At 42.6% G+C, this 23,528-nt stretch overlaps 1 protein-coding gene across 10 annotated transcripts in view; it reads left to right on the top strand.

The window, feature by feature from the left end:
• The window catches only part of LOC139273137 (girdin-like), a 375,708-nt gene that overhangs the window by 297,471 nt on the left and 54,709 nt on the right, over positions 1-23,528 (top strand). For all 10 annotated transcript variants that reach the window (XM_070889592.1, XM_070889593.1, XM_070889591.1 and 7 more), the window contains 5 exons: positions 3,359-3,545; positions 15,786-15,931; positions 18,587-18,679; positions 18,984-19,192; positions 19,779-19,862. In XM_070889592.1, the coding sequence (XP_070745693.1) occupies positions 3,359-3,545; positions 15,786-15,931; positions 18,587-18,679; positions 18,984-19,192; positions 19,779-19,862 (719 nt within the window). The remainder of the gene's footprint in view (positions 1-3,358; positions 3,546-15,785; positions 15,932-18,586; positions 18,680-18,983; positions 19,193-19,778; positions 19,863-23,528) is intronic.

The following is a 23,528-nucleotide window of genomic DNA, read 5'->3' as shown; positions in this document are numbered from 1 at the left end:
ATGGTGTGTACCTTGGAGGGGAACTTTGATGATGTTCACATGCACCTGCTGTCCTTGTCCTTCTAGGTGGTAGAGGTCGCGGGTTTGGGAGGTGTTGCCGAAGAAACATTGGCGAGTTGCTGCAGTGCATCTTATAGATGGTACAGACTGCAACCACGGTGAAGGGAGTGACTGTTTAACATAGTGGATGTGGTGCCAATCAAGTGGGCTGCTTTGTCCTGGATGGTGTCGAGCTTCTTGAGTGTCCTGGCAAGTGGGGAGTATTCCATTACATTCCTGACTTGTGCCTTGTAGATGGTGGAAAGACTTTGGGGACTCAGGAGGTGAGACACTCAGAAAACCCAGTCTCTGACCTGCTCTTGTTGCCACAGTATTTATGCGGTTGGTCCAGTTATATTTCTGGTCAATGGTGAACCCTCCCCCCAGGATGTTGATGGTGGAGGATTCTGCAATGGTAATTCTGTTGACTTTCATGGGGAGATGGTTAGACGCTTGCTTGTTGGAGATAGTCAATGCCTGGCACTTGTGTGGTGCAAATGTCATCCAGGCCCTTATGGACTGCTTTATTTCTGAGGCATTGTGAATGGAACTGAACACTGTAATCATCAGCGAATATCCCCACTTGTGACCTTATAATGAAGATGATTGGGCTTAGGACACTGCCCTGAAGAACTCCTGCAGCGATGTCCAGAGGCTGAGATGATTGACCTCTATCAAGTACAGGCATCTTTGTGCTAGGTATGACTCTAGTCAGTGGAGAATTTTCCCGCTGATTCCCATTGACTTCAATTTTACTAGGGCTCCTTCATGCCACACTCAATCAAATGCTGCCTTGATGTCAAGGGCAGTCAATCTCACTTCACCTCTAGGATTTGGCTCTTTTGTCCATGTTTGAACCAAGGCTGTAATGAGGTCTGGAGTCACATGGTCCTGGCAGAACCCAAACTAATCCGGTGAACAGATTATTGGTGAGTAAGTGCCGCTTGATAGCACTGTTAACAACAGCTTCTGTCACTTTGCTGATGATTGAGAGTAGACTGATGGGCCAGTAATTAACCAGATTGGATTTGTCCTTTTTGTGGACAGGGCATACCTAGGTAGTTTTCCACATTGTTGTGTAGATGACAGTGCTTTAGCTGTACTGGAACATCTTGGCTAGAAGAGTGGCTAGTTCTGGAGCACAAGTCTTCAGCACGACAGCCGGGATATTGTCGGGGCCCATAGCTTTTTCTGATATCACTGGCTTCCATGATAAGAGGTGGCCGAGATGGATCATCCACTCGGTACTTCTGGCTGAAGATGGTTGAGAATGTTTAAGTCTTGTCCTGTGCACCTGCCTTCATATAGGGATATTCATGGAGCCGCCTCCTCCTGTTAGTTTAGTTGACCACCACCATTTACAACTGGATGTGGCAGAACTGCAGAGCTTTGATTTGAAACGTTGATAGCATGCTGCTGTTTAGCATGCATGTAGGCCTGTGTTGCAGCTTCCTCAGGTTGGCACCTCATTTTAGGTACACTTGGTTCTGCTCCTGGCATGCTCTTCTGTACTCCTTATTGAACCAGGGTTGGTCCCCCGACTTGCTGGTAATGGTAGAGTGAGGGATATGCCTGGCCAGGAAGTTACTGATTGTGGTGGAGTACAATTCTGCTGCTGCTGATGGCCCACAGCACCTCATGGAGGCCGAGTTTTGAGCTACTAGATCTGTTCTGAATCTATCCCATTTAGCACTGTGGTAGTGCCACACAACATGATGGAAGGTGTCCTCAGTGTGAAGACGGGACTTCTTCTCCACAAGGATTATGTGGTTGTCACTGCTACCTATGCTGTCATGGACAGATGCCTCTGCGACAGATAGATTGGTGAGGACGAGGTCAAATAGGTTTTTCTCTCGTGTTGGTTCTCTCGCCAACAGTCACAGGCCCAGTCTGGTAGCTATGTCTTTCAGGACTCGGCCAGCTCGGTCAGTTGTGGTGCTACCGAGCCACTCTTGGTGCTGGACATTGAAGTCCCCCACCCAGAGTACACAATGTACTTTCATAATGATGAGAGATTAGGAACTGTGGAGGAGCAAAGGGATTTAGGTGTCTGTGTACACAATGGAGATTGGAATACAGAAGTGTGGAAGTGATGCTTCAGTTGCACAGAGCTTTGGTCAGAAAACAGAATGCAGAAGTACTGCATTTACTTTAGGGCAGGAAAGATATATTAGCCTTGGAGGGGGTACATTGCAGATTCTCCAAATATTATACCAGGGTTTAAAGGGTTAAGTTATGAAGACGGATTGTATTCCCTTGAATTTTGGAGTTTGAGGGGTAATCTAATTGAGATGTTTAAACTGATAAAGGGACTTAATAGGGTAGATACAGAGAAACAATTTTCTCTGGTAGGGGAATGGAGAACAACGGGGCATAATCTTAAACTAGAGCTAGGCCATTTAGGAGTGTAATCTGCACATTTTTATACAAAGGGTGGTTGTAATTTCTAACTCTTCTCGGTCAATTGAAATTTTCAAGACTGAGATTGGTAGATTTTTGTTAGGTAAGGTTTATCGAGGCATATGGAGCAAAGGAGGGTAAATGGGGTTGAGCCATGATCTAGTTGAATGGCGGAACAGGCTCAAGAGGCTGAGTGGCCTACTCCTGTTCCTATGTGCCAAAGTGTAGCGATAAAAAAGAGAGCAAGAGAACTCTCGGAGGAGTATATGAAGTTGCTAAAACAGGTAAAGAGAGATATTGGAGATGCAAAATACTGAAAAATTCTAGCATTAACAAGAGTAGTTTGAAAGGATGTCACAGAAAAATGTGAATTTGAAAAAAACAAAATACTTGAAATATTAAATTAAAAGTTTCTAGACATATTCATTGAAATGGATAATAATTTGTACTACATTCAAAATGTAAGATTTTGAAGTTCTTATGATGGATAAGTAATAGGACCGAAGAACAATAAATCACTTGGATAACATACAGGGTGCTGAAGGAGATCCAGGAAATAAATTTGTGGTGTACTGAGGTACTGAAAGCAAGAAAGCATGGTATCTACATTTTAAAAAGTAGCGATTAAACGGATCTAATTGCAATTGCAGGTCATTAGTCTTATCTCAATAAAATAATCAAGATTATCCCAAGAGGAAACTAGAGAAGAATAATAACAGCTAGGATATATAACCAGGAAAGTAGTGTGTGTAGAAAGAAAGTATTACAATGGGAATTAAGGTACTTGGAGGAAGGATCTTTGATGGGACAAAGGGACTTTCGCATCCTTAACTTTTCTTGTTGTGTTCTACTATTATGCCTTGTAGTGTACAAAAAGGCAGCTGTACAAGAAATAAACTATTTATTTCTCTGTTTGAAGATTGAACCAAATATACAGTCATTTGTTAAAGGAGAATGAAGGAATGCAGTTGGACCACAAAAATCTAAAAAGCTTACTGAATGGTGCCAAGCTAGAGCACACACGATTGGAAGCTGAGTTTGCAAAACTGAAGGAACGGTACCAACAGTTGGATATCACTTCCACTAAACTAAACAACCAATGTGAGGTGGGTGTAAATTCTTAAAGCATTCATAATAAGCTGACTGTGATTGGGGTCCAAAAAAACAACTTTGGTATAATACAACTCCCCTTCCCATCATGCATAGTTGTGGGTGCAAATGGATATTTTTTTTAAAAATGATGAGGTAAAATTTGTTTCAACAACAAAAAAAACAAGGGTTACATTAGTTGCAATCTTTAAAGAAAGTAAGCAAGAAATTAAGGTTGAGATTTGTAAGCAATTTAGAGAGCTTTGCTCCAATAATGGTGTTGTAATAGGGTATTTTAACTCTTAAAGCAGACAGGTGTAGGCACAAGATTGTGGTCAAAATAGGGAGGAGTGCATAGAAAGCTATTTTCTTAATCAGTACATTGCAGGTCCAACAAGGAAAGATCATAGTTAACTAGGACACGTCTTCTCCACTTCTCCAGTGAAGCTGTTTTTAATCCTCTTACGTAGCATGACAGAAGGCAAACCCATACCAAATCTTAGACAAAATTCAATATTGAAATGAGGCACCTCTAGTCATTTCATTCTAGGAGAGCATGAGCAGGGAACACCCATTACTTGAAGATGCATTTCTTGTACCATGTTCCAATTTGGCGTATATGGCCAGGAGAGGGGAGGGGAGAGAGAGGTTTCTGGGTCACTCATAAACTCGTCCAGCAACAAACAGCTAAACCTTTGAATTGAAATACCAGTCCAATATTGGCCAAAATTAGTATGTCAGTGCCCAGAGCATCCAAAATAATGGATAGAGTCAACATAACTTTTTCCTCTTCCTCCTCCCCACCAACCAACCCAAACTGCTAAACTGGTGGCTCACACACACCTGGGGACGTGAGAAAATCTAGTTTTATCCAAAACTCCTAAGTGCCACAGTCCAAATTTTAAACTGAACTCCTAATGGAAGCCATATAAGTGAACAGGCTATTTCCCAGCAAAATTTACTAATTTAACTGTACTATTTTCCTTTCTCCACCTCTGCCTCAATTCATGTGCCGCTGAAACCCTCATCTATGCCTTTGTTACCTCTGGACATGACTATTGCAATGCGCTCCTGGCCAGCACCCTCCGTAAACTTGAGCTCATCCAAAACGCTGTTGCCCATGTCCTAACTCTCTCAAGTTCTGTTCACCCCTCACCCCTGTGCTCGCTGATTTATATTGATTCCAGGTCCGGCAATACCTCTATTTAAAAGCTCTCATCCTTGTTTTCAAATCCATTGATGTCCTCGCCCCTCCCTAACCTCCTCCAACCCTCCGATGTCTCTGCGCTCCTCCAATTCTAGCCTCTGCCGCAGTCCCGATTCTCATCATTCCACCATTGGCAGCCGTGCCTTCAGCTGCCTAGGCCTTAAGTTCAGGAATTCCCTCCCTAAATCTCTCCGCCTCTCTACCTCGCTCTCATTTAAGACGCTCTTTAAAACTTACCTCTTTGACTAAGCTTTTGTTCACCTGTCCTAATATCTCCTTATATAGCTCGGTCTCAAATTTTGTTTGAATGCGCTTCTATGAAGCACTGTGGAACATTTTGCTACATTAAAAGGTGCGGTACAGGTATAAGTTGTTGTCTACTTTTTCTTCACATTTTCCATTTGTTTCTTCCACCATTGCCATTTCCAAACCAGTGCCGCAATTTTAAATATCACAGTTGACTGAACAGCTGATCAGTGAGTTGTGATGTTTATCAGCGTGCACTCATTATGGCTACTGTATCATTGACTGCAGCTTCCGGATATCTGTGTATGTGTAGTTAAACTGCAGTTAAATTGCTGCCAATGATACCCCGCGCCTCCACAGGGTGTGCTGTTGCCATTCTCGCCAATAGACTCGGCACTGAAATGAATGCAACGGCCTGAACTTGGGTTATTTGCCCATTAGTTCCGCACTAAAGATGGCAGAAAAAGTTAGGGCTGGTGCATTCAGGAGTAAGTGAGTTTTTAACGGAACGATAATTACTGCCAAACAAACTCTGACCTGAAAAGATAATTTTACAAGTGTGGAGTCTCATTCCCTCAATATAATTAGTGTTGGAGATTTTTTTTTAATTCTTTTTCTGTCTGTCTCTTTTATCTCTCTCTGTTACTCCCATCTGTATTTCCCAATCTTTATTTTGCTTTCTGTACATGATCTGAATCTGATTTATATTTCCTGCTTTGTACTTCCTGGTTTAGACTCTGCTGGGCCGAAATTGCCCCGCTCCTTAAGGCCTGTTACCACCGCAAATCGGCGGTCACGGAGTGGAGTGGCCGCTGACTTTTCGTGGAATGGCCGCTGATAGGCCAAATGCCTGCCTGAGATTTCCCGGTGGTGCCCCGATTCCTCCACCCACCGCTCCGCTGCTGCCGATCCGTGGTAAGCACATCATCACCGCCAATCTACTCCCCCGCCCACTGATGGCAACATTCCCCTCTGAAATTCTTTACCCGGCTGGCGGTGCCAAAACATTTTTTCCCAGTGGTGCAGTGAGGCTGAGGCCTTCTGCAATGGTGGTGCGGCTTCCTTTAAAGGGGAGGGTGTGCTGCTGCCATATTTTCTTTTTGTTGGCCGACTGCCATGTCGGCCCGACAATTATGCCACCCTCTTGGGTGCCAGACTGCTGGCCCGGCCGAAGCACTCTCTGTTGGCCCAGTGGGCCCAAGTTTTAAAATTGCGGAGGCTCTCCCCTTTAAGTGACGGGGAGAGTCGTGGTGACACGGCACCATGATGACGTCATCGCGGCGGTCACTCTGCACCACCCCCAACTTCCGCCCCTCGTGTTGCCACCACCCCATATCTGTTCCTCAAGTGTTGTCAACACCCCCATTAAGAGCAACTTCCGGATCCAAGTAAAAAAAAAACAACAAAGAGTAGAATGTCGCTAAAGAGGCGACCTGAATAGCAGCTGCAGTAAAAACCATTCAAATGGGTGCACCCCATTTCGGGCAGGGGGCAATTTCTACCCCTGCGTGTCTCAGTGAGGATTCTTCAGTCTAATTCGTTGAAGAGTCTCGCTGTTTTTTGACCTGCTCACAATCTGCTGTAGAGGACGTCGTGCTGAATTACACACCGGATTCTAGAGCAAGTCTCCACTCCAAAACCCACAAAAACTTTGTGGACAACTGTCAGCGAGGTGAACGGCGAGTGCTGTTCCTTTGCCACTGACCGCAAAATCCGGGGCCAGTGAATATCAAAAACAACAGTGGTCCCAATACTGACCCCTGGGGGACACCACTGCACACACTCCCCTCCATTCTGAAAAATAACCTTTCACCGCTACTTTCTGCTTTCTGTCCCTTAGCCAATTTTACATCAATGGCTACAATTTTGCTAACGATTCTATTATGTGGTACTTTATCAAACACCTTTCGAAAGTCATACGCAACATCAACTGCACTACCCTCATCCTCCCTCTCTTCATAAAAGAATTCAATCAAGTTAGTCAAACACGATTTGCTGACTTTCATTTATTAACCCATATTTTTTCAAGTGCGGATTTATTTTGACCCAGATTAATGTCTCTCAAAAATAACCTGACAGTTATCATAAGCTTCTCTTATTGTTTCATTTTAATCTCTATGAGCTAGACTTTCGCCTTCGTTTCCTCGGTGATACAGCTGTTTTTTGGCGAAAAACCGCCCGTTGGAAGTTTCCTTTTATTTGTTAGAGTTCCGCCGACATTTTGAAAATACCACTGTGCATCTGCGTGCACCACCAAGCAAACCGCCACAGTCTAAGTTTTGCCTCAACGGGATCCCATACGCACCATTGAGGAAACCGCCCACGAAAAGCTGCCGGTAACAGGGTGGTAGGTGAGTACCCTGCAAAGAAAGGTAAGTTAAAGGTTTTTTTTACAATTATTTTTAAAATTCTATAACGGCGATTATGTTAAAAAGTGTCTTGAGAATGTTTTATAACTTTTTATTTTTTGTTTAATTGAAAAAATATTTTGAGTTTTTCCCTCCTCCCCAGGCCCAACCGCAGCTTGGGACTAAATTTTTTAATTACTTACCGTCCATTTTACTTAGTTTCGCCTTTAATCACCGAGAATCTTTGTGTAAGATCCATTTTCTCGCTGGGTGGTATTTTTTACCTTTTTTATGGAAATTTTCGCCAGCGTTATTTGCAGAATCTTAGCAGTCTTTCTGTGCGGCAATCGGGCGGTGGGGGGGCTTTAGTGAACGTCTAGGCCTATATCTTTTGTCTTCCAGGGAGCTCTAGCTTTGGATGCCCTTCCTTTCTCCCTTGTAGGAATTTGTCTAGTCTGTACCTGAACTGTCTCCTATTTGAAAGCATCCTATAGCTCATTTACTGTTTTACCTGGCAAACTTTGATTCCAATCCACCTGGGCCAAGTCTCTGTTCAACTCGCTGAAATTAGCCCTCCTCCAGTTGAATATTTTCACATTTGATTTTTCCCTGGACTTTTCCATAACTACTCTAAACCTAATAATATTGTGATCACTGTTTCCCAGATCCTCTCCCACTGAAGCATGCTCCCCATGCCCCACTTAATTCCCCAGAACTAGATCCAGCATTGCTTCTTTCCTCATTGGGCTGGAAACATACTGAAAGGAAAGTTCTGAGACACATTTCAGGAATTTCTTCCCCCTTTTGCCCTTTAGAAAGTGTGAGGTCATGCACTTGGGCAGAAAAAATCAAAGAGCAAGTTATTATTTAAATGGAGAAAGATTGCAAAGTGCAGCAGTACAGCAGGACCTTGGGGTCCTGGTGCATGAAACACAAAAGGATAGTATGCAGGTACAGCAGGTGATCAGGAAGGCCAATGGTATCTTAGCCTTTATGCAAAGGGGATGGTGTATAAAAGCAGGGAAGTCTTGCTACAGCTATACAAGGTATTGGTGAGGCCAAACCTGGAATACTGCATGCAGTTTTGGTTTCAATATTTACAAAAGGATATACTTGCTGTGGAGGCAGTTCAGAGAAGGTTCACTAGGTTGATTCCGGGGATGAGGGGGTTGACTTATGAGGAAAGGTTGAGTAGGTTGGGCCTCTACTCATTGGAGTTTAGAAGAATGAGGTGTGATCTTATCGTATAGGAGCAGGGAGGTCTTACTGCAGTTGTACAGAGCCTTGGTGAGGCCTCACCTGGAATATTGTGTTCAGTTTTGGTCTCCTAATCTGAGGAAGGATGTTCCAGCTATTGAGGGAGTGCAGCGAAGGTTCACCAGACTGATTCCCGGGATGGCGGGACTGATATATGAGGAGAGGCTGGATCGACTGCGCCTGTATTCACTGGAGTTTAGAAGGATGAGAGGGGATCTCATAGAAACATATAAAATTCTGACGGGACGGGACAGGTTAGATGCAGGAAGAATGTTCCCGATGTTGCGGAAGTCCAGAACCAGGAGACACAGTCTAAGGATAAGGGGTAAGCCATTTAGGACTGAGATGAGGAGAAACTTCTTCACTCAGAGAGTTGTTAACCTGTGGAATTCTCTACCGCAGAGAGTTGTTGATGCCAGTTCATTGGATATATTCAAGAGGGAGTTAGATATGGCTCCTATGGCTAAAGGGATCAAGGGGTATGGAGAGAAAGCAGGAAAGGGGTACTGAGGTGAATGATCAGCCATGATCTTATTGAATGGTGGTGCAAGCTTGAAAGGCCAAATGGCCTACTCCTGCACCTATTTTCTATGATTCTATGAAACGTATAAGATTGAGGGGCTTGACAAGGTGGATGCAGAGAGGATGTTTCCACTGATGGGGGAGACTAGAACTAGAGGACATGATCTTAGAATAAGGGGCCGCCCATTTAAAATAGAGATGAGGAGGAATTTCTTTGAGGGTTGTAAATCTGTGGAATTTTCTGCCTCGGAGAGCTGTGGAAGCTGGGACATTGAATAAATTTAAGACAGAAATAGACAGTTTCTTGAGCAATAAGGGGTTATGGGGAGTGGGCGGAGAAGTGGAGCTGAGTCCATGATCAGATCAGCCATGATCTTATTGAATGGCGGAGCAGGCTTGAGGGGCCATATGGGCCTACTCCTGTTCCTATTTCTTATGTTCTTATGTTTACACTTATTTTCCCAGTCTTATTGTAGGATAATTGAAGTCCTCCATTATCATTACTCTAAAGTTCTTGTGTCTTTCTGCAATTTGCTTGCAAGTTTGTTCCTCTACCTCCTTCCATAATAGCTCATTTATTGTTCCTTAATTCTAACCAAATAGATATTGGGGTGGAAATTCAGTTTGTGGCTAATTAGGACGCTAATGGCGGTGGGACAGTAAATTTTGCGTCGAGAAATGGTTTGCGTCTGCAGCCACAAAATTCATCAGCTGGGCCCTGAGTGTGGAGCGGAGCGTTAAGGGAGGCGTTCCACACCTCTCTTGGGGTGCTAGTCCGGCTGAGCAACTGAAAATCCCGAGCTAAAGAGCCGGCCTCTGAGCACCCTAAGAGAGGCTTCCTTGGGGAAAAAAATTGTAAAAAAAAAACACACAAAAACATTCCCAGTACCTTACTCACCTCACATAAACATAAATCGCAAAAAGAAAAACAGTCACACTTATCTGATGTTTTCATTCCTTCCCTTACAGTCGCCGGGACAGATCTGAACTGGTTTTTCGGGCGGTCCCACTGGGGGGGCGCTACAGGGTCAGCGGCAAACAAATAATCCTTGCGATGTCGAAACCGGGGATATTGCACACCGCCTCGACGCCCCGGGCGGTACTGGTCAGCGCTGCTGGCAACTGCACACTGAATAAGCCAAGCGGCGCGAATGCCAGCGCTCGCAGCTCCGAATCCCTTTAGCTCCTCTGTTCCGACCCTTTCCAGGGGCGTTAAGCAAATGAATTTCTACCCCTCTGTCTTTTATTCCTCAAGTACATCATCCCTTTCTCGTGTTTTAACAGTATCTTTGATCAATACTGTCACCCCATCCCCTTTTTTTCCTTTCCTGATGTAATATTCCTGATTACATTGTAGCCAGGAATATAAAGTGTCCATTGCTCCCCTTGTTTGAGCCAGGTCTCTGTTATTGCCACTATATCATAATCCTGTGTGGCTACTTGTGCTTGCAGCTCACCAACCTCATTTACCATGCTCTGGGCATTAACACACGTGCACTCTAAACACATCTTAGTCTGCCTTGCAGTTTCCCCCCGCCCCCTGTCTGATCCCTCCTATTTCTGAACTGCTCTTTATTCTAATGCTGTTTGTCTCTCCCACCTCTCTGCACCTAGTATTGCCTCTCTGATGCTTCATCCTGGTGCCCCTCCCCCTGGCCCAATCCCACAGCACTAGTTCCCTGTGAGGACATTGGTTCCAACTCTGTTGAGGTGCAACCCATCCATCTTTAGAGGTCCTTTCTTCCCCAGAACTGGTCCCAATACCCCAGGAATCTGAAGCCCACCCCAACTCCTACACCATTTCTCCAGCCATATGTTAACCGGTCTTATTTTACTGCTATATTCACTAGCAGATGGCACTGGGAGTATTCCAGAGTCTGCTACCTTAGAGGTGCAGCTCTTTAACTTCTTCTGTAACTCCTGAAACTCTGTCTGTTGGACCTTAATCCTTTTCCTACCTACCTTATTGGTTCCAACACAGACAACGACTTCTGGCTGTTCCCCTTCCCCCTACAAAATGTTCTGCACTCATTCAGTGTTGTATAAATATTGATCAGGGCACCAGGAGAACTCCCCTATTCTTTTTCAAAGAGTGTCATGGGATTTTTTTACATCCACCTGAGAGTGCAGATGGGCCGTTGTTTAACGTCTTATCCAAAAGACAGCACCTCCGACAGTACAACACTCCCTCAGTAAGTACTGCACTGGAGTTGCTCTAAATTATGCGCTCAAGCCTCTGGAATGGGGTTTGAATGCATGATTTTCTACTCTGGCGAAAGTGCTACCACTGAGCCACGGCTGACACCCAAAGTTTGTGAAAGTGGAAAACATCCTGGTAAATTGCCAATCAATTTTGGACAGAACCGTGCTTTCAAAGATTTTGGGTGTTTTCTCTCTCATAGTGACCTCTCTCAAACCGTGCTTTCAAAGATTTTGGGTATTTTCTCTCCCATAGTGACCTCTCTCAAAGTCACCACCATAGCAACAGAAGAGGACTCGGGGGAAAAAGATAGTCAGCTTTATCATTCAATTATCTCAGCACTAAACAAAAGTCTGACCTTTTCTAAATGCTTTTTAATTTGCCCATTGAAGCCATTAAAGAGAATGATTATATGTTTTAGTTCTCGCACAACTTCCTCCCAAATAAAGGGCTGAATTTTGGCCACCTTTCTGCAGTGTTCTTTTGGCGTACGCAGCTTTTTTTTGGAGCAGACAATAATCTGCAAGTTTGGCCAAAGTTTCTGTGCCATTCTAAAGTAGGTACATCTGACTTTTTTTTTAGTTCCCGATTTTTTTTTACGTCACTGGGGGCGGAACCTGTCGTGTGCGCCACTTCTGGCCATTTCAGCGAGTTTGGCCAAGTACGATTTTTTTCTAAAACGGCACACTGCACCCTTGTGAAAAGCCTTCCCTACACTTAAGGAAATCGGCGCATAGAAGAAAAAATCGGCGGAGAGAAGACGCCATTGTTCAGCGGAGCTGAAGACAGGGCAGTTGGGGGGGTGGGTCATTTCGGCCTGGGATAGATGCGGGCCGGCCCGCTGCTGTCCCAGGCCGAAAGGACTCTGCACCGGCCCGCATTACATCTTTGGCTGAGATTAACTATCTCACCTGGTCAAGGCACTGGAGAATGGATGGTGTCTGAGCATTCATACTAAGTGAGCCAGAACCTCCAGAAGAGGAGGAGAGAAAATAAGGAGGGGCGGGGGGAAAGAAAGAGAAGTTTGTGTTACAAATCCTGTGGGTTGCTCATGATAAATCAGATAATACACGGGCGGGCCGGTGCGGGGTCCTTTCGGCCCAGGATAGGTGCGGCTTGTTTCCAGCCCTTCATCAGTTTCAGTTTCCAACCTCAGCCCTTCTGAGCATCCCTCGTTACCCTAGCAACATCAGTTTTTGGCGCAGGCCTTAAGCTCCACCCACAAAGTTTAAGGCCAATCTGCGCTGCACCAAATTCAAAGTTAATTCCGGCAAAACCTGGATTTTTTTTGGCGCATTTGGGCCACTAAAAAATCAGATGTACCTCTTCAACTGCGCCAAAAATCACCCATGTGGAAAATTGAGCCCAAAATAATTTGGGTGTTTTTTCTGGTGCAATGCAAGCATTGCATGTAAATTTGATTTTCAGTAAAAATACAATGATTAAGCTGTTGATTTAGCTGTAGACTTTAAATGTAAATTAACAGCCAATTTTTCACGGTTTTGTATTCTGTTTTTGAGCTATCTTTAGACAAGAATTCAGATGGTATTTCTTGATTGACATTTTGTCACTTTGGAATTGTGAGGTTTTTAAAAATATAAGAAATACGAGCAGCAATAGGCCATCTGGCCCCTTGAGCCTTCTCCAACGTTCAATATGATCATGGCTGAATCTCATCTTGGCCTAAACTCCACTTCTTTGGCCTCTCCCCATAACCCTTGACTCCCTTATCCTTCAAAAATCTGTCTATCTCCACCATAAATATATTCAATGACCCAGCTTCCACAGCGCTCTGAGGTAGAGAATTCCAAAGATTCACGACCCTCTGAGAGAAGAAATTCTTCCTCAATTCTACTTTAAATGGGCGAACCCTTATTCTGAGACTATGCCCACTAGTTCCAGATTCCCCCACGAGACGAAACATCCTCTCTGCATCTATCCTGTCAAGCCCCATCAAAATCTTATACATTTCAATAAGATCACATCTCAGTCTTCTAAACTCCAATGAGTATAGGCCCAACCTGCTCAACCTTTCTTCATATGACAACCCTTTCATCTCGGGAATCAGTCTCGTGAACCTTCTCTGAACTGCCTCCTTAAATAAGGAGATCAATACTGTTCGCAGTACTCCAACTGTACAGTTGTAGCAGGACTTTCTTATTTTTATACTCAATCCCCCTTGCAATAAAGGCCAACATTCCATTTGCTTTCCTAATTACTTGCTGTACCTGCATGCTAACTTTTTGAGTTTCATGTATAAGAACCCCTAGATCCCTCTGTACCGCAGCATTTTGTAATCTCTCCCCATTTAAATAATAATTTGCTTTTTTATTTTTCCTACCAAAGTGGATAACCTCACATTTTCCCACATTATACTCCATCTGCCAATTTTTTGCCCACTTACTTAGTTTATCTATATCCCTTTGCAGATTCTTTGCATCCTCCTCACAACTTGCTTTGTATCATCAGCAAATTTGGCTACATTGCACTCAGTCCCTTCATCCAAGTCATTAATATAGATTGTAAGTAGTTGAGGCTCCAGCACTGATCCCTGTGGCACCCCAGTTTGCCAACCTGAAAATGACCCATTTATCCCGACTCTCTGTTTTCTGTTAGTTAGCCAATCCTCTATCCATGCTAATATATTACCCCCCAACCCCATGAGCTCTTATCTTGTGCAGTAACCTTTCATGTGGCATCTTATCGAATGCCTTCTGGAAATCCAAATACACAACATCTTCTGGTTCCCCTTTATCCACCCTGCTTGTTACATCCTCAAAGAACTCCAGCAAATTTGTCTCATGATTTCCCTTTCATAAAACCATGCTGACTCTGCTTGACTGCATTATGATTTTCTAAATGTCGTGCTACTACTTTCTTAATAATGGACTCCAGCATTTTCCCAATGACAGATGTTAGGCTAACTAGTCTATAGTTTCCTGCTTTCTGTCTCCTTCCTTTCTTAAATAGGGGCGTTACATTTGCGGTTTTCCAATCCGCTGCGACCTCTCCTGAATCCAGGGAATTTTGATCGATTACAACCAATGCATCCACGATCTCTGCAGCCACTTCTTTTAAGACCCTAGGATGCAGGCTATCTGGTCCAGGGGACTTGTCCACCTTTAGTCCTATTAGTTTGCCTAGTACTTTTTCTCGAGTGATAGTGATTGTTTTAAGTTACCTTCCCCCACAAGAGCCCCATGATTATCAATTTTTGGGATGCTTTTAGTGTCTTCTATCGTGAAGACCAATACAAAACTTTGTTCAAAATCTCTGCCATTTTCCTGTTTCCCATTATTAATTCCCGTTTCCTCCTCGAAGGGACCAATGTTTACTTTAGCTACCCTCTTTTTATATACCTGTAGAAGCTCTTACTGTCTGTTTTTATATTTCTTGCTAGTTTACTCTCTCAAACTATCTTCTCTATCATTTTTTTAGTCATCCTTTGCTGGTTTCTAAAAATTTCCCAATCCTCTGGCCTTCCACGATTCTTTGCAACATTGTATGCCATTGTTTTCAATTTGATACAATCCTTAGTTAGCCATGGATGGTTGATCCTTTTCTTAGTCTTTCTTTCTCACTGGAATATATCTTTGCTGAGAGTTATGAAATATCTCCTTAAATGTTTGCCACTGCTTATCTACTGTCCTACCCTTTAATTTATTTTCCCAGTCCACTTTAGCCAACTCTGCCTTCATACCTTTGTAATTGCCTTTATTTAAGTTCAGGACACTAGTTTGAGACCTAGCTTTCTCACCCTCAAACCTTAAGGTCAAAATACAATTGTTATTTTCTGGTTTAGTCTTAATCATAACTTTTGCATGTGTTGAAGAGATATGTTTCTGAAAATTTTATCCTATAATTTGCAAACCTGTTTGGATGGGTTTTCGGCGAAAACAGTAGTTTTACGCCAAAATTGCCATTTTCACTGCACTACCGTTTTTAGGCCTAATTTTCGGCCTTTACGTCAGTGTTGTCAGTAAAGTCAGTGTTGCACGAGGATTCGCAGTGCAAACCACAAGTTTCAGCAACTTTAGTCCGAGGCAAGTAGCGCTGCGAGAGAAGCCTTGGGATGGGGTGGGGGGGGGGGGGGGGGGGAAGAAAAAATTGCAAAAACATTCACAAAACTCTTACCTACTAAATCGCTGAAAGAATTTTAAAATAAAAACTTTAACTTAACTTTTTTGCAGCTCTTCATACTTACCGCTGTTGGCAGGGCTGCATCGACAGGTTTGACCCTGTTGGTATTCTGGGCGTGGCGGAGAGTGCCGAAAGTACGACGGTAACTCAATCCGCGGCGTTTCATGTCGGCACATCTCTCTCCAGCAGTATGTTGAAGCGCCGCCGCAAGAAGGTGCCCGAAGATCCCGCTGATCAGGTTTTCACCACGGAGGGTCAAATCGTGGCAAAAGCCCGGTCACAAAGTCGGTGAAAATCTAACCCATTGTGTTTAAACCATATTTTGGTTTTCATGCAGCTCCTAAGCCAATTAAAAGGGAATCTTGAGGAAGAAAACCGACATTTGCTAGACCAGATCCAGACATTAATGCTGCACAACAAGTCATTGTTGGAACAGAGCATGGAGAGTAAAGATCTGTTCCATGTGGAGCAAAGACAATATATGTAAGTAGAAAGAGAAGATGTACTCTTTCAGTGTGATAATTAAAAACACTGTCCTCTTGCCACACTGAAATAATACTGTATCCTATTATCTTGTCACCAGCAGTGGAAAGTAAGACAGGTTTCTTCCACTGCATTTTCTTGAAAAGTTTCTCAAATTTGATCCAAAATTTCCTTTAGCCTAGATCATTTACTACAGTATGGCTCTTTTAAAATGCTGACTAAACATCGTGGGGCCGAAATTCAGGGTCCACCGTTTTGTGGCGCCCATGCGGCGGAATCGAGTGGCTAGGTCATCGCAAGTCATCCCCAAGCGTGTCATCAAATCACTCACCGCTGCTCTCCCGCACCTCCATCGCAACCCATGCAAAATTTACCTCACAAAATCGACGAGCCGTTGCGCGGTGCCCCTGAGGCTTTTTCTGTCGGTGCACCTTGTTTTTTTGTCACGGCAGCGCGACGGCCCTTCAAAGGGTGCGCGCACTGCCACAGCCACCATGTTATTTTTTGCCGGCCGACTGCCCGATCGGCTGGACAACTATGGCCCCGGGTTCGGTCGGGCCACCAACAGGCAGCCTGGCAACCCCTCTTGGATGCTAGGCCGCTAACGCGGCCAAAACCCTCCCTGGTGGCCCAGTGGCCAAACCTAAAAGAACGTTGCTTCTCTCCCCTTTAAATGAGGGGAGAGATGTGGTGATGCACACGTGCACTGATGTCACCACCGCTCCTCTGCTGAGTGACAGCAGTGGTGACTCCGTTCCGCCCCTCACCAGCACTTACTGCTGCACTTCCGCCCCCATTATGACCAGCTTCTGATCCCATCCGAAAAAAACGTCAAAAGAGAAGAAAATCGATCGAGAGCCCGCCTCATCGGACCTGACGGTAAAAACTTGTATTTTTAAAAAAAAAGGTAGGTGCGCCAGCTTTGTGGCGGGCCTGAATTTCGGCCCTCATGAGTCTCCAGATCTTTATACATAGAGCAAAAGTTGCATAATATGATCACTGGTTAATAGAATCAGTAAAATGTATTTACACACGTTGAAAGATTTGTCACAGGAAGTGGTTGAGGTAGAGATCATTGCATCTTTTAGTGGAAATAGGATAAATATTTGAACCAGAGGAAGACACGGGCTGTGGAGAGAGAGAGAGAGCGGGGCAGTGGGATTAATTTTTTTGATTGTTTTAGCAAAACTGGCACAACCACTATAATTTTTTTTAAATTGTGTTTATACAATGCCTTTCATGACCTTAGTACATCCCAAAGTGCTTGACAAACACTGTTGTAATGTAGGAAACGTGCCTGTTAAATTGTGCACAGCGAGCTCCCACAAACAACAATGATATAAATGACCAGATAATCTGTTTTAAGTGTTGATTGAGGAATAACTGTTGGCTAGGTCACAGGAAAACTCCCCTGCTCTTTGAATAGTGCCGTGGGATCTTTCACATCCACCTGAGAGACCAGACGAGGCCTCGGCTCAATGTCTCATCCAAAGGACAGAAGCTCCAGCATTCCCTCAGTACTGTAGTGAGGTCCCAGTCTCAATTATGTGCTCACATCTCTGGAGTGGGGCTTGAACCCACAACCTTCTGACTCCAGGGTGAGAGTTCTACCACTGAGCCAAGACCTATTTAAGTTACTGAATTTACATGGGATATCTTTGTTTGGAGATGGCATGTTGCTCAGTGCTATATAAATACAAGTCATTCCTCTTTTTATTCCTCTGAGAATATGATTGGTGTAATTAACATCTGGATTATCAAATATAGCATACCAAAATTTGCGGCTCTTTCAGAGATTTGTGTGTATATACCTGTCAAAATTTCTTTATGTACATTTAAAGTATACAACCTTAATCCTCTGCTTCAGGTTGCAATGAATCCTCCTGTTGAATGGCTCACAAGGTTCCTGTCAAGTGACTAACTTTCCCAGTGTGTACCTCGAAGCAATCACTTCTGCTAAACCAGTTCCCAAGCTTGTAATTCTCATAGTAGACTTTCTACATTCTAAATTATTTAGGAATGAATTTGTTCATGCTGTGCTCTGACATTCTTGCTGAAGTTGTTATTAATTCACCTTAATACACCTTACTACTTTGTGACCCAACCCCAAATTATGATGGAATAACACCTTTGCGTCCTTAATATCAAATGCTTTAAGTTCTACATTTCTTTTATGTATGTATAGTTTATGCACTTGTACATCATGGAGGATAAGGAGGAATAGCATGTCATGAAATGTATAGCATAAGTGTGTCCCATGCAGGTTATACATAACTTTGTACAAGGTTATAATTCCAAATTATTTTTTTGAGTCTCAGCTGGAATTTATCTTAGTAACAGAATTTAACAGGAAAATGATAAAATAGGTTTACTGGTAGGCTTTTCTTTTGTATACAACTAGCTTTGTAGCATTTCAATCTTTCTTTCCCGGGTACTGATTATGGGGCTTGAGAGAGAAAGAAGCTGTTAGCTCCTACTTCTAATTTCAGACATTGACAAATATTTAAGTTTATGTTAAAAACAAAGTGTATTATATCATAAGTGCAATGAATTCTTTTGAGTACATATAAAGAAAGAGCTTGCATTGAACCTTTTGTGTGTAAACAAAACTACAAATCATGAATGATCACTTTGTCTTGCTCTCTTAAACTAAAGTGATAAACTGAATGAACTTCGACGACAGAAGGAGAAGCTTGAAGAGAAGATTATGGATCAGTATAAATTCTACGAACCTTCACCTCCTCGAAGGCATGAACAAAATTTATTTATATAAGTGAAATATACAATAATAGAAATATCTTTGCAATTGATTCTCTCTCTATTAATGCAAATTTTAACCATGCAGATAAAATTACTAAATTGCATATTGTACCTGTAATAATATTTTGATTATTACTCTTCCAATTAGGCATATAATTTAATGAAAAATGTAACCAAAACACAGAAGTTACAATATGGAGAGGCAGTTCTGTGAATAATTTAGTTTTATTTGTTGTCTTGCACATCTGCTTATGGCAACTGTTGATGCTATAAATTTGTTCCTTTATTCCAGAAGGGGCAACTGGATTGCCATAAAGATGAAAAAGTTAATAAAACACAAAAAAGAGGGCAATCGAGAACGTATTAAATCTCTCACTAGTACCCCAACCAGGTCAGAATCAAGTGATGGATTTCTTCAACTGCCTCATCAAGATAGTCAAGATAGCTCTTCTGTGGGTTCTAATTCTCTGGATGATGGCCAGACAGCCAAGAAGAGCAGCAGTGAGTGCTACTAAATCTATTTTTTGCTTTGAAGGAGCATCCATTACAAATATACCTTGATGGAAAAACAAAAATTGGTATCTGGGTTGTAAAAAGAATATTGCATCAAAATTGTATTGTGTATCTATTTAGTGCTGATATTTAAAAACTAAAATTACAGGAGCACTACAGTTAGAAATTAGATTGTAAACTCGTTATATATTCATTGCACTTTAAAGGCCTATAATAAAATACATGCGTTTTCAGTTGATTTAATAAACTCTCAAAGTTGAACTTTTACTAAAAAGTTTGTTTCGATCTTGGTCTTCTAATTTTGTAGATATTTAGTAGTAATCTATAAGGACTCGTGATGGACATTTTTTAGTACTGTACTTCATACATTATAGAAGCAATTCCATTTAATAGAATATACACTATTCATTGTAACATTTGTGTAGAAATCATAAGCATAGAATAATCAGCTGAAACTTAGAAAGCATGTTTGTTTCTGTCTCCAGTTTCAGCATTTGTTAACTTCCATCTGTTTTCCCTCCCTCTTTGTTTTCATTTCCCAATTTTCTTTATATCACATGCTATGAAATAAAAGTGGCCGCACTGAAAAGGCTGCCCTTTATGAGGAACAGACCGAAGGATAAAGACAAAATGAAGGCCCTCTACCGTCGCTCTATGTGTAAGGCTCTCTGAAACTTCAGCTTCTCAAGTGGCTGCTAGCTTTCATCACCCAACCTTTACTAACTATTCCCTACACTTCCCTTTGTATGTCACTTTGTTTATACTTTCATTCTAACGCCATATATAAACCAAGCTCCATCTTGTATATCATTGTCATAAAAATATGCATGCATTCATATATAGGATATGTATACATATTCCTTATATTTATAAATAAATCCTTATTGAAGCATCATTATGAAACTACATATAAGGAGTATATGAAAACAGAAAAGGTTCTTTCCCATAAGTGGATAAAAAAAAACTAATAGACGTAACCAAGTCAAAAGAATCGATAATCCAGTCTTGGATCTCAAAGCTTCAGGGAAGGGCATTTTTCATTGCAAAATTATAAAGAGGAGGACATTACACAGAATTTGGGATGTTCTGCACTATAAAAATTGCTGTAATTTCATGCATACAAAATGATTGTGGTTAAGTAATATTTTACTGTTACAGGTATTTGTGTATCTGAACCTGCTTAAGACCCATGTTAAATCAGTTGTAAATAAAGTAGTCTAAGGAATGAACTATTAGCAGTTTTATCCTAAGATTATCCCTGACAGATTTTGTAAAATTTGTATAATAGTAGCAGCTCAAAAACAACTTTTAAATTTTAGTTGGGATGCTAGCAAATCTCCTGTGGGATTGCTCTCACTGAGTTAGCAGATACACTGTTTTATGTTATATAAGTATATTGGCCCTGATTTTGCAGTCAGCGGCAAATGAATGGCACTAGCCATTTATTACACTTGCACTTGCCCGCAGACTTTCTGTGGACTTGTGCATTGCGACTTGCAGTAATTAGAAATCCAAAACAGCGTGACGCCCTCTACTGAGAATCTGGGATTTTTGTGAACAGGGCAATGAGACATGGAGGGGCCGAAATTCAGCTCCCCAAAAAGGCCAGAAAGCTGCGGCGGAGTCTAGCGGCTGCCGACTTCCGGTCCAATGGCCACCACCAGCGAAATTCACCTCGGATTTTTCTGGTGGTCCCCATTTCCGCCCCGCTGCTGTCGACCATCCAAAGTGCGCCATCAAAGGGTGCACTGCCGATCTCCCGCACCTCCATCACACCTCCCGTGAAATTTAGGTCCAAAGATCTATAAGCCGCCGCGCGGTGCTCCCAACAGCTTTTTCTGTCAGTACACCTTGCTTTGACTCTGAGCCACAGTAGCGCGGCAGCCCTTCAAGGGGAGGGCGCACTGCTGCGGCCGCCATGTTTTTTTTTTGTCGGCCGACTGCCAGGTTGGGCCAACAATTATGCCCCTGGGTTTGGCCGGGCCGCCAACAAGCAGCCTGGCACCCCCTCTTAGGTGCCAGGCTGTTGGCCCTGCCAAAGCCCTCCCTGGTGGCCCAGTGGACCGAAGTTCCTAAATGCCAACGGCTCTCCCCTTTAAGTGAAGGGGTGAGCGTGGTGACGCACACGCGTCGTGACGTCATCTCTGCTCTGCTGCTAACTGACAGCGGCGGAGACACCATCCTGCCTCCACTTCCACCCCTCTACAGTACTTCCGCCCCTATAATGATCGACTTCTGGTCCACCGAAAAAAAACGGCAAAGAGCTGAATTTACCTAAAGAGTCAACCTCATCCCACTCAGCAGAAAAAACACTTTTGGAGCGGAAGGTGCGACTCGTTTCGGGCGAAGGTAAATTTCGGCCCTGGAGAGTCTAAACCAGGAAGTGTAAATTAGAACAGTTAATTCAATGGTAAATTATGAACAGAAAGTGAACTAAAGAGAGATTAAGAGAGAAGGATAAAAAAAAGATGAAGAAAAGGATTTTTTTTAAAAATCTCCAACAATAATTAAAATCTGAAGGAATGAGACTCCACACTTTTTTTTTTAAAGTAAATTTTCAGTGCCAGACAGATTGTTTGGCAGTAATTAAGACTTACCATGCCATTACCACACCATTTAAAAATTCACCTACACTTGAATGGACAAGCTCCAATGTTTTCTGGTGTGCTTAGTTGGTATCTATCACGCAAGTACCACAAAATTCACAGGCTTCCATGTGTTTCAATGCCAAGTGTCTCGGCAAGATATTGTTATGGTAAAGCCTCTGGAGGAGCAGGGCAACTCGGATAGCAATTTCCTGATTTCTACGTTTAACTACGCATGTGTGGACACCAGAAATTGCTGTCTGATTTACTCCTTAATAACGGTGAGCGCTGATAGCTTCACTGTTAATCCTCCAACAAAAATCGGGTCATTATATTATCAGGACCACAGATTTATGTGTTTAATTGCAAACTATTCTAGGAGTATTAATGCTATTTTTAGGCTAGAATTCTATGATTTTGTGCATATTTGCATGGAAACGGGCCAATTTTCACTTTTGGGCGGTCGAATGGCATAGCCTTCCCGGGTGTGGGAGCATTAAAGAAAGGGAAAGAGTTGCTGAATGTGAGAATACTCGGAGAGAGGTTGTGAAGTGATCCTCTGGTGATCAGTTTTCTAGGGGCAGGTTATTGCTCTATTTGGAAGTTTATTCCATCCATTGATCATTCTTTATATGAAGAAATATTTCGTGATATCACTCCTAATATTGCTTTTTACTAGTTTAAACACATATCCCATAGTTCTACTCCTGCAAATGAATTTAAAGAAATATTCCAGGTGAAAATGTTCTGTACTCTTTTTTAAAAAAAAAAACTTTATATATCTCTATAAGATCACCTCTCAGCTGCCTCTTGTCTAGGTTGAAAAACCCAAGTTTTTCCAATCTTGCCTCTTAAGTCAGACGCCTATCACATGGCTGTTCTTTCATTGCCTCCAGAACATGAATGTGTCTTGTTTCTTGAACAGAAATGGACACAATATTCAAGATGTGATCTGACCAGAACGCTGTAAAGTTTGATCGTTACCTTCTCTGACCAATTGTTTTAGTTACCTAGTTCAATATCCTCTTGACTTTATTGATTGTAACTCTGCATTAGTTGGACATGTTCACCAAGACCTTCCTAAGTTATTTCAACTTCATTCATGGAGTACATGTATCATCCATTTTTCCTTCAAAAGAAGTAACACTTTACACTTGTTTGGATTAAATTTCATCAGCCATTGTTCCCCCCACTTGCATATTTTGTCCAACTTACTCTGTAATAATCATCTGCCTCTTCAGATTCCATTGCCCCTTCTAGTTTGGTATCATCTGTAATTTGATCACTTTGCATAATTTCTGAATCCAGATCATTTCTGTAAATTAGAAACTATAGTGGTCACAGGACCCAGTCCTGAGGCATCCCACTCAGTACTATTTCCTTACTCTTCTTACCCCACCCCCACCCCCACCACCACCAACATACTTCCTGTAAGGAGTGTTGTTTCCTACTCTTCAGTCAGTTTCTTATCCATTCTTGGGGCTTACCTTAAATCTCCACAGCTTCAAATTTAATTACTAGCTTTTTGTGTGAAACTTTTATGTTTTGGAAGTCAAGGTACACAATGTCATAGGGCTCTCAAACGAGCATACTATGCTTAAACAAAGGGAACTACAGTGGGATGAGGGCAGAGTTGGCTAAAGTAGACTGGAAACACAGACTAAACGGTGGCACAATTGAGGAACAGTGGAGGACTTTTAAGGAGCTCTTTCATAGTGCTCATCAAAAATATATTCCAA

Source organism: Pristiophorus japonicus, chromosome 9 (genome assembly GCF_044704955.1).
Source record: "Pristiophorus japonicus isolate sPriJap1 chromosome 9, sPriJap1.hap1, whole genome shotgun sequence".
NCBI lineage: Eukaryota > Metazoa > Chordata > Chondrichthyes > Pristiophoridae > Pristiophorus > Pristiophorus japonicus.
This window is presented reverse-complemented; position numbering and strand designations above follow the sequence as displayed.